Here is a 12,466-nt window from a genome sequence, read left to right as displayed (position 1 = left end):
TGATTAAGATAGTTTAAAACATGATGAACTCGCCAGAATTTCGGGAAAAAGCGAGATGCCTTTATGTTTTATGTTTAAACAATGTAAGCTATGTGGACTCACCGAAATGAACGCCAAGTTGACAAACCCAATAGCAATATTGTTGCGTAGCTCAAATGCAGTTGCGGTGTTCTCCACATATTGTGGTTTTCATTTAATAAATTGTCACAAATTTTATGATTATTCCTTACGGTGGTTTCTATTCTGTATATTTGACATTTGCAATTCCAGAAAGAGTAAACCACAAATGATGCAGCTCCCGCAAGAGAACTCTTTCTGGAGTTGCAGGAACCACAGACATCGGACGGAGAATTGGAATGTCCCCAATAGAAGTCAAATGTGTCCCCGATACACATAAAAGGCCAGAAAATCTCTTTACAATGCCTTAAATTGATCTTTCTTATAGTCCCAGCTCTGTGTTTAGAAGATATGGTAAAAGGACCATGTCGTGCACGTCACATCCGGTGGTTTTACAATGTTACAGCAGAAATGTGTGAGAGTTTCTTCTATGGTGGTTGTCGTGGAAACGAAAATCGGTTTCGTACAAAAGAAGATTGTGAGGATATATGTATGACGAACTTTATTATGAAATGATTTTTGAATATAATTCTTTCATTCATCCATCTTGTTTATGTGGATACATTCTCATGATAAAAAATTGAATAAATATTTCAAAAGAATAAGAAAAAATCAAACGATGAAAATTTGCCAGAAGTCGAAAAAGCCTTTTAAAACTTTACCGGAAATATGAAAGTTAACATGTTAGAAATTTTATGATAAACTAAGACTGAGGCTGCAAGAGTCATACATGATAACTACATTATGTATAATGTATAATGGCTTCTTGCACTTAATATATTATTTAACTTAAATAAATGGAGCTTTTTACGCCCTTCTGGATGATTTAATTGTGATTAATTTGTTCGGTATGTTTTTAAAAAATGGTTTTGAGTAAACAATTTATTCCACACAGAAAGAAAAAGATAGGATAAATCGTATATTTACATAATTACACAACAAATACTGATTTACATTCGCCTACAATCATTGAAATAAGACCTTCAGATAAGTCCTACTCTCCGACCACGGTGAGAATTGAATTTTCACTCTCATTTTACAAATATTTTAAATCAGATTATCATTTTCATGCCATTGGTCGGTTTAATTTAAATCCCGTCCCGTCTTTAGTCCTGAAGAGCTACGAGAAGTTGAAATGAATCTGTGTTCAAACCCCAGCAGATAGCAGATAGTTCCTCATTGTCGAAAACAATTTTCTCGTGAAAACAAGTCGCCATGCCTACCCACCTGTAAGGTGCTCGCTGGCTTGCCAAAAACCCATTAGCGTAAGTGGCGCCAAGGGAGGTAATTAGGTTTCAATGACATATTGTTCTGCTTCGGCTCGTAATCCTTCAAAATGGAAGATATACCTATCCCTAACTCAGTATTTATCACAATTTGAGATGTGTGGTAACAATGACAGCTAACAGTTATAAAAGATAGCATAGAAAGGAAATCATGATCACCAGTAATAGAATGATTCCGCATTTTAACACATAATAAGATAATGCTTTGAGGTAAATGTCGTATAACTTCATTCTAAAGTTATTCTTCAGAACATGTTCTCATACATTCTGCTTTCGTTTCAAAGTTATTAGAATTTCCTCTACAGCCTCCATAGATATACTCTACACAAGTTTGCTTTCCTTGATCAAAGTACCATCGTGGTTTTGCTGCTCGACAAGGTCCAGATTCCATTGCAAGATGGCACAATTTTTTGTCTGAAAAACAAAATAAAAGGTCACAAATAGCTCACTTAGTATTAATAAACGAATGATCTTATTAAAAGGAAATTCTGCTTTTTTTGTAGGTCGAAGAATTTTTTTGCTCAAATTTGTGAAAAGTATCACCGAAACTTTTTTATTAACCCTATTAAAACAAATTCAATTTGATCTAGTAGATACATAAATAGCATACTTTAGAAATATTTTCAGGTATATTTTTTTTTTTTTTTAATGAAAATGTTTTACAAAAAAAGCGGAATGTCCCTTTAAAGGGCACACGAGCTGTCTTGAGATTTTTGTCGCCGATTAGTGCCTTGAGTAAAATCTGTGACCATGCTTCTACCACAAGATTATTGCGTTGCCGGCAGGATTTATAATATCAAACAAGATAATTGTCTTCGATAGTTTTATCGTCTGCTGACAGACCGTCATTATCAAATCAGATTCATTTTCCTTTAAAATGCCTGATCCGCACATGATTATCGACATGGTGTAAAACGACCGAGATTTTTATCTCCTCTTGTGCCCGTGCCAGTCGATGAACAAGACCGTTCGTGTACCCGCATCTTTGGGAATGTCGAATTTTGTAAGATTGTGTAAGAGCAAATTACCTATACCATCATTATAAAAGACTAACTAGCTCTTAGTCTAATTCCAAATATTGACTCCTATAAGTTATAAGCCTGTCAAATTAGGCTATCCTTCAATGCATCATTGCAACTGAAGTCTCGAAACTGGAAATACGTCACAAAGTCTTACATTGACCCCCTTTTAACAAAAGAGTACAAAAATAAAGCGTTCTTACTTGGCACACAAACTTGCTGACATTGTTCTAAGGTGCTGAATCTATTATTGTTACCATCACAACCAGTGTAAATAAATGGCAAACATTTACCAGTAAAACTATTATAATAGTAACTGTTATATTTATATGCACAGTTACCAGTTACCAATGGTTGTTCACAGGAATCTATAGCTTGAATTTCTGAAAATTGTAAGTTATAAGCTTGAAGTAAACGCTAATACTATTTCGCTTGGCAGAAATCAGAAAAATGGTAAGTTCTTTTGTGTATGTACAGTATACATGAGCTCGAAAAATACGCCTTTGACGCAAGATACACACAATGTCACAGTACTATGCCATCTAAATACAAACAACTTCAAATATTGAGGAGATCTGAGTTAGAGAACGAAAAGTATAATATTTGTACGTGTCCGACATAATCATGTTCATTTTAAATCCTTCTGAGTAAATACTTACTGGTGCACACACCGTAATCTGGACATGGTGGTTCAGAACATTGACTAGGATGAACAGAACATAGTGTACGATGAGGACATACCACAGTCTAGAAAAAAATAAAAAATGTAGAAAATTATCAATGATACACAATATAAAGTTGTGTCTTTCCATAAAAACCGAGAGGAGCAAGTGTATCGAAAGACATCAAAGATTTTTCCATAAATATAACATAACATTCCAATCTATTTGCAGACATAGAAAGTAAAGTAACTTACAGCACAGGCATCCTTTGATTCAGTTTCTGGATTTGAATCAGATAGACGAATATCATTATTGATACCAGCTTCAAATTTATTGGACACCTTTTTTGGCGTTGTTTGTTTTCTGTCTGCGGGTCTCAATGTTGGGATTGGAAGGTCTCCTTTAATGGTGGTTGGCCTTTGTTCGTTAGAGGACGGAGTTTCAGCATGGAAATCCAATGGAGCAGGGTCGAAACCCATCAGCCGACCTGTACTTGGATCAAAACCGAAACCTCTCTGTGGTTGAAAATTAAATCTCTGTGTCATAACAGGGAATCTGCTTGGATAAACTGGTTGACCTTCTCTTTGGAACTGTGGCACTCTGTCTAAATATTCCTGTAAATGGAGATTAATAAATAATTTGTCTTTCATGAATGGATTTTTAGGAAATAAATATCAAGTGCATGGATCTTATTTAAGTTAGATAGAGGTGTTTAAGAAAATCAAGGGAAATATATAAACTTAATATATATAAGAATTTATTTCTCTCGGGTGTTGGTAGCAATGACATCTAAATATCATTTAATAAACAAATGGACGTTTGTAAGATATATTCCTTAATACCATAACAATTGATTAACGAATGCTATGAAGGTCAAGACTAGAAAATAAGTTTTCGCCTTTTTGTGGGTACACGCAGCATAATGTTAATCTAATTTGAATATCTAGGTAATAAACATGTTTATTATTTTCAATATTGTAATTACATACTAAATCCTCTTAAACTCTTGGCTTTTCAAATTTATCCTTAATCAGTTTGGCGTGAGCATACGGACAAGCACATACTTTGGACTCAGTAAAAGGTCGTGAACAGAAGATGGTGTTTGGTCAATACTTCAACATATCACGTTTGTGTTAAATCCTCTAAAATCTGTATAATCGTACAAATACTAAACCGTTACAATCTTAACATAGTTTAAACAAGCTTAACATGGCGATTACATTTGGACGACTATAAATCAAATCTTGCCACCCCCCTTAGAAATATGTACCGGTCACTTTTTTAAAATACACCTTTTCTTTTTCCTGAGTCAATAGGAGCGGCAGGTAACTGAGTCTGAGTGGATAGCAAACAGTGGTCATTCTGGTCAGGCATTTCATGGTGGAGTAATTGCACCAGTCAGTTGCTATATTTTGATTATACGTAACGAAAAATAAGGTTATGGCTTTCAGGGCTGCGTTATGCGAAATAGTTCAACAAAATACTAAGTATTCCTATCTGTAGGCCTAGAACTGTTTTTAGATATCTTTCTGTTTATTCTTAGCTGAGGATGAAACCAGACATCATAGCTTTTTAAATTTAATTACATTAGAATAGATAATTTGATACAATTGAATTCGTTAAAAAATCATAAAAAGTCGGCAGTAAAGCGTCATTGGTAACAAAATTATTGGTCTGATACTGGATTGTAATCTGTCCCGTCTCAAAATTCACAAGATTTGATTGGTTGATTATAAATACTAACTAATAGACATAAATTATCCTAAATTGTATTCATATGAATCAAACAACCAAACGTAGGAAAAATGGATAAATATTTGATCAAAAAAGACAAATTGCTTGATGGTTCCGACACTACTACGACTGACACTGGTATCAAAACCACAGCGGGCAACACAACGGATGCTCTGAAAAGACAGGAGTACCAGGTGACATTGGAAAAGAAGACGTTCCAAAGCAACCGAGAATAAAATTTCCAGCGAAGTCTGGGCGCCATTTTAGTAACAGCTGGTTTGATCGATATCCATGGCTAGGGTATTCTGTGTCAAGGGACGCCCCTTTTTGATTTCCATGTCGGGTGTTTCACAATACATCTGCGGGTGCATAAAAATTCATCACTGAAGGCTACACAGATTGGAAGCATACTCTAGGTGATACTGGAAAGGGCCTCGAGAAGCATAACAATTGAGGTGTCAAAACAATTTCTCCAAGATAACGTTGTCAAGACAGAAAAGCAGGACTCCAATCTTGTTCTTCAAAAACTAAACGAGCAGAAATTGGTTTCCCTAAATTATATGCACTGGCTGCAAGCGTTGCAGTTCTAGTACCGCTGTGTGTGAAAGCAGCTTTTCAACTCTTACTCGCGTTGAGTCACCACAACGACGATCTATGACTCAGCTTCGCCAGCGCAATCTTGTTCTTCTTGCCTTCAACAGGAAGCGTACCCAGAAAATTAACTTGGACGTATTTGTTCAACGTTTTGCCATAAAACATACCCGACTACGTTTAAACTAAAACGGCAATAAAAATGTAACGTATTATAACTTGTGTGTTTTAACAAAAATAATCTCGAATCTAAAATACTCCATGAGTCCGTTTCCCGACGTTTAATCGTCTGTCAAGGTGCTTTGCTAAATTGCCCCCCTCGATTGCACGTTTGCCCAGGACTACTGGTCAGGCTACGGGCCTAATATGGAATGAACTGGAACGTAACATTTTGCTAGAAATAAACGTGGATTTGAATGGTTTTTTCCACAAATGGAATTGTTATCCTATTGATTTTAATTAATTTTGGAATTTAGGAAATAAAACAACCTGACTCCCACGTTGGAGACAAAATAATTCTGCGTAGGTTTTAAACAATTTGTAGGTGAATTATTCTGACGTCATTCTGATGCAGCTTACGCTTCTTTAAGCGCTGATCAATGGCCATATTTTCCAGATAAGTTATTTACCGGATTTCCATGACACTTAAATAATGCATGGTAAGAAATCTAAAATGACTTACCCTCTGATACCAGGGAAATCTTGCTTCTGTAATTACAACCATTATAACCACTGCAATTAATGATAACGCTTGTTTTAAACTTGCCATTTTTGTGTATTAGTAACTTCTCGCTAATAAGTATTCCTTTGTGTATATAACTCGATTTCGATGTCGAACTGTTGTGATTTTCCCAACCTCCGGCTTTTTATACACATATTGGTCGTGACGTCACTAAAGAATAGGGACAGTTTTGACGCCACAAAAAAGATTCATTTTCATTAACAAGTTTCTATTTTTGTCATGAGTTGTCTCCTTGAGAATACACACTTGAGTTATAAAAAATAACTCTTTGGTTCAATCTTATTTATTATCATGTGGTTTTATTAAGTTGTGACAATATTGATATTGGTGGAGTGAAGGAAAGTCTATTGAATTATGTTTGCAAAGGAGATGGAGATATTCCTTTTGAAATTCAAGGTTCATTTTCTCAAAATTGCAAGTAGTTTGTGTATCTTACAACCTTACAATCGTGTCTACTTCACAGTAATCAAATACATTATAAGGCAACTTGTTTTACATCGCCATTATTAACTATCATGTATATTTAAAACTGGTGACATTCCTTGAAAAAGGAAAATGCTTAGGAATTTGTCGGTACATATATATGATGCTTTTTATGGGTAATGTATATAGGGATTAAACGGTAACTACATGTAAATAAGTTATACTGTTCCATGCATTACAATTCCCAAAATCTCTCCTTTTATATCCAGCATGAAAAATGCAGTTTACGATTTGCTTGGATAATAATCTTTTCAAATTATTTTTTAATCCACACTCATTTTGGCCAAAATTGACAATGTTTTACATTTTCTACAAAATATTCATATAATGAAGAACTTGTAAAACAAGAGCATGTACGTGTATTAAACAACATAAAAATAGTAACATAAAGAGAAAAACTGTAGCACAATTCAAACAAACAATAATTGAAAGCAAATTAAAAGTAGATTTTTCAAGTGGACGCTAATCACGATTTTTTACTTAGAAAATGTCAAATGAACCTACGTATATTTGTACCGAGATTAGGTAACAATGTTCTGAGTTTTTAAATAAAAGACAGAAACCACAAACTCATAAATATTCAACAAGAATTAAACTGCTGTAGGTCAACTGAGAGACAATAATAGGAAGAAAGTCGTGGGTGTAATTTCAATCAAGGAGGGATATTGAGTTCGTGTTCACCCGTAGCTGATACCAAATCTTTACATTCTCACAGAAATACTACACAAATTACCTTCACGTTTTCCACTAATATTCTCAAGTATTGATTCTAAATGTCATATTGATGTTTCAAATTAATTTCACAAGGAAAAGTATCATTACATCAGGGCGTAATGCAAGGTGACTTGTTGAGGCCCCTCTATTTCTTTACATTAATAATAACCTTTACACATGAATGAGGTTACAGATATCATGAGGTGCTCTCTGAAGAAGGCCACCGGTCAACTCATATGAATTTTTACTCAAGGTAAAGTAAATAGTTTGGATTATACCTAGAATAGTGGAGAATGTCTACCTTAAGTCCTGCACCAGTCCGGTTTTGCTTTACCCATAAAAAACGGTAAGACACAGAGTAGCATATTGTGATGATTCATTAGCCCAATATTTTGCTGACAATAAGACTGGACTCTAATGGACCTTCATGTCCAATTTACGTATGATAACATGCATCTCAATCTCATTCAGTGTACTGAAAACAAAACAAGTATTTAAAAATATAGGATTGTATATTTGCTGAAGGTTAGAATATAATGAACCTGTATTTCACTGTATTATACTTAACCGTAATTAACGTATTCAATAAATTAACATAGATACTCTTAAGGTAACAAACTCATTTACAAGTGGGTGCCTACGAAACCATACGCCCGCACAACAAAAAAACTGTGTAACAGTTGTGGCCTTTAGCAACAGCGCATCTTAATTAGTCATCTTAAGATATATACTCCGTAGTACAATGCATGTGAATACATTATCTCTATTTGATGACACTGGTCTAGAACCTCCAGCGCAGATTGAAGCCTCGTCGGGTGTTTCAAGCAATGAAAACAGCGAGAAACAAAGTTGAAGATGGCTAAAATGAATTATATATCCTTGAAATTGAATGCCCAGTATTAGAGTTATGTGGTCGACATCACTATACCATCGACAAATACATTTTACCTTTATCTTTATCATATCAGATTTACTGATTTACTGCAATTAGCTGATTGCATGATACTAACATCAACTATCTGATGCGTTTACGTGATAGGGGCTGACATGGAAAAAGTCGTTCGGATGGGGCAATAAACCGAGGCCCCGTGTGCTACAGGCTGTGCACGTTAAAGATCCCTCGGCAGTTGGAAATCGAAAAAGAGCAGGCTAATGCCGCTGTCCTGGCAAAATTTCCCTCATCGCACCCTGCATGGCGTTGCCCGTCTTCATTAGAAAAGTAGGACGTAAAACTTCATTCATTTCATTTTACGTGATACCCGTTTTCGAAATAAATGTTTATCACAGTTACCTCCCTTGAAATGTGAAATTTGTCCAGTAATATCAAAACTGTGGTTTGTTTACAAATACTAGCACACCGCTGAGTAAATGGCGCTAACATAAGACCCTCTTCCTTTCGGGACTACGAGCCGATTACATTACTATATTGATTAACGGTTAACGGTTATTAACGGTATTTTTTTTTTTTCACTACTAACTAAACTACCCCTCTTCAGTAAAAAAAAAATTTTTTTTTCAATATTCATTCAAAACCATTGAATTCATCCCGTTAACTCGACAAACTTTGACGAATATGAGTCAGATATTGTTGTCTGAACTTGAGTAAAGTTAAAGGGAGATAATTTGAATTCTCCCCTCTTTAGAGTACAGATTGTCGAGTAATGGAAGGGAATGTCCTTCCATATTGTGTTTTGTGAAAATTTGATGTTTTATGCTGTTTAGAATAAGGCAAAGTCCTGATTTTAATAATAATTTTAAACCAACAACGAGTGACGTTTTTAAAAAACATTACAGATACCTTGAGACAGACTTCAATACAATATGTTTCATTCACAAAGCGATAATGAATTTTTTTACTTAAAAAATCACGTTTTATCAATATGAGTCGTAGAAAGAACAAAACATACAGCCGAAATAGTGTTAAGTGTTCAATATTTATTTACATTGTGTTTATATACATAATAAATGATATATACATAATACTGGAATGTTTTGAGGATTTTAATTGGAAGATGGTTTTCTCCTGTCGTGCCTCAAAGCAGGTTTGAACTCTATACAACTGAATACTTCCAACGTCCAACTTCCAAGTACCCATTGGTGAGGCGGACATAACTCGATATAAATAACCATGTGATATTTCAGGGAATACAATTTAAACCCATGGCTAATATCTATATTCATTATAGGATATCCACGACAGAGTAACATACCTCAAGTTATATTATTTATATAATCATTAGATACATTTATTACCAGAGGACACCACTCAGTAAACATTGGTTATCGGAGGAAATCACTTAATATAAATTATTATCAGAGGACATCACTCAATGTAAATGAAGTATGAGAGGACATCAATCAATATAAATTATTCATCAGAGGACATCACTCAATATAAATTGTTTATCAGAGGACTTCACTTAATATTATAAAAAAATATTAATCAGAGGACATCACCCAATATAAATTATTCATCAGAGGACATCACTCAATATAAATTAGTTATCAGAGTACATCACAACATAAATTATATATCAGGGGACACCACTCAGTAAAATTATATATATAAATATTATTTATAAAAGGACATCACATAAAATTTGTTATCACAGGACGTCACTCAATATAAATGTTTATCAGAAGATAATGGATCAGAGCTTTGTATAAGTCTATAATATATTAGTTATCAGAGGATATCACACCAAGTACTTAAAAGAGGACATAGCTTAATATAATTTTTTTAAATTTTCTTCGGATATCAGATATTGAGAGAGCAAATCCCTCAATTTATATTTTAACTTTTACTCAAAATACTCTTGGTATAAAGACATCAAAATATCACAGATAAGAAAAGGTTTACATGGAATGTACAAATAGTAGTCCATTCAACTATGATATTTCCATTTCCTCTCGAAATGGTTCAGGACTTTTTTCTACTAGTTCTTCTGAAATAAAATAACAGGAAACATAAACTTTGATATCATATTCAGGACATGTATAGGCATTTGATAACAAATTGTTTTCAAATCAGTTTCTGAGATTACTTTTATGAGAATTTCAAACTGAAATGAAATGAATGGAGTTTTATGTCCTATTTTTCTGGACGTAATTCTTCTCTCACCTACAAATCGCGATAATGTGTTCTCCGGTTTTCTACATAACTTGTGCCCTCTAAAGTCTACAAGGGACCACCAGGGCTCTCGGACACCCCCCCACCCCCCCTCGCTACGTCACTGGGCAGGGCAAAAACGGATGGAAAAATTCGAAGGCATCATCTCGACCCATGCTGGGATTGCACCCTGGACCTTCAGGTTAGCGAGCAAAGGGAATTTCAAGAGTAATAATATGCCTGTCCGACATAAAATCTATGAAATGGTAAAAGTCTAACAGTCGATAGAAATCAGTGAAATGGACATGAAATAGTCGGCAGGTATCCGGCATCATTGACAGCCACGTAATCAATGGCGTTGCTTTCAAATTTACTGCGTTTCACAAATATTTTGAATCTGATATGCACATTTCTTTAGATGTAAAATTGAAAATGTACGTATAATTTATGCTCTAAGTGTACCTGTTTCCGTTAAAGCAGGATTAGAGATGCCTTTATCACCAGATGTACTGGCGCTGGATTCTACAACATTTTTATTTTTCTTTCTTTTCTTTTCGCCTGTTTTATTATTTTCTTTGCTTCCTTTCCGTAATAAACTAATACTCTGTCTTGTGGCACGATTAAACCGTGCATAAATATCTCTACAATAAGACAAATATGGACATATAGATGCGTTTACATGTGTATAGTTATTCTCGTTAACATTTTGACTACATCTTCAAAATGTTGACAAAATCTGTACAAATCTTAAACAAGCTAAACAAGATTTACATAGCATCTTTGAAAGGCTTCACTATTGTGTGGTACTTTGCATTTTGAACGGACTTTGTCCCATTTGTAAATCCTAGTGATGCTACCATTTTGACATTTTCACATCATAAAAATTATAAAGGGAAAGCACGAAGATGATATTTCATAATTCATATCCCCGAATGAATATATGTTAAAATATGACCATTTTTAGTATGCTAACAACACTGGGTCGATAGCAAACACACAATTTAGTGTGATATCCACAAACATACGTACGGAGTAGGGACCTATATATTATGTTTCAGACATTAAATTATTGTTACCTGGCTGATATTTCTTGTTTCTTGTTGATAATTTCATACACAATAAAACCAATGATAAGCAACAGGAATAACACTAAAGCTAAACCAACATCTGAAAACAGAGACAAATAGTCAGAGGTCATTTGAAAGAGGTTTTTTTAGTTTGAAAACCAATAGATTTATTGAGAGTTTCACAGATAACGAATTATAACCCATTATAGTATACTGATACTTACATTCCCATCTTGTTTCACAATTTTCATTGGAACAACTGAAATATATATAACATAGAATCATATGGTAATTTCATGCATTATATTTAAATATCACAAACTGTTCTAGTCATAATGTCAATTACATATCCGTTGGGAAGAACTTGAAATAAAAAATCAAACATGCAAGACAATCCCGATAACCAAATACAGAAAAGAAGTATAGTAGTGGATTCCTTCAAAGAGAACAGTAACATCAGGTGTTTCGAAAAGAGTAAGCATGGTCTACTTCGAACGCAACACCCGCCACTACTAAATAGGTCTATCTCATGCAAAAACCTATCCCCTGTTTCGTGCGTATAAATAGCAAAACAAATAATGACACAAGCATCTTATTTTCATTTTAGAAGATGAAAAATTAATAGTGAATGACTTACCTTTCACTGAACGAAGGTGTGGTTGTCGGAACTGAAACAAGAAGCGTATTTTAAACAATTTTCAACTGAAACAGGTCTTCAAAGAAATTTAGTTTGTCTTGTCTATTGTCATTTCGACTTTTTATGAAACTTTCTTAAGCAGACAAATATTCGATTCACCTTTGTTTAAAAATCAGATTATGATGAAATTAAAGGGTGATTACCTACCTACACATTGTCTACCAGGTCGTTCATTTGTTTCAAGAGAAATATCATCATATACAGACTTACAGACACACATGAAACTAGACATGGTATTGATACAC

The 12,466-nt window shown here is 34.3% G+C and overlaps 3 protein-coding genes across 3 annotated transcripts in view; 1 reads left to right on the top strand and 2 right to left on the bottom strand.

The window, feature by feature from the left end:
* Positions 1-447: 447 nt before the first annotated feature.
* On the top strand, positions 448-633 carry LOTGIDRAFT_110832 (hypothetical protein; the record flags this gene model as incomplete). The annotated part of the gene is made up of 1 exon (XM_009048265.1): positions 448-633. A coding segment is annotated over one exon (186 nt), but the record flags the coding sequence as incomplete, so codon positions are not given.
* Positions 634-1,641: 1,008 nt separating this feature from the next.
* LOTGIDRAFT_110579 (hypothetical protein) lies at positions 1,642-1,812 on the bottom strand (the record flags this gene model as incomplete). Its single annotated transcript, XM_009048264.1, has 1 exon — positions 1,642-1,812. A coding segment is annotated over one exon (171 nt), but the record flags the coding sequence as incomplete, so codon positions are not given.
* A 763-nt stretch (positions 1,813-2,575) lies between these two features.
* Positions 2,576-12,466, bottom strand: part of LOTGIDRAFT_110654 (hypothetical protein) — a gene marked incomplete at both ends in the record, with an annotated part of 28,258 nt that continues 18,367 nt past the window's right edge. The window contains one exon of the mRNA XM_009048263.1: positions 2,576-2,826. Coding sequence (XP_009046511.1) covers positions 2,576-2,826 — 251 coding nt within the window. The remainder of the gene's footprint in view (positions 2,827-12,466) is intronic.

This window comes from Lottia gigantea (genome assembly GCF_000327385.1).
Source record: "Lottia gigantea unplaced genomic scaffold LOTGIsca_12, whole genome shotgun sequence".
In the NCBI taxonomy this organism is placed as follows: Eukaryota; Metazoa; Mollusca; class Gastropoda; family Lottiidae; genus Lottia; species Lottia gigantea.
This window is presented reverse-complemented; position numbering and strand designations above follow the sequence as displayed.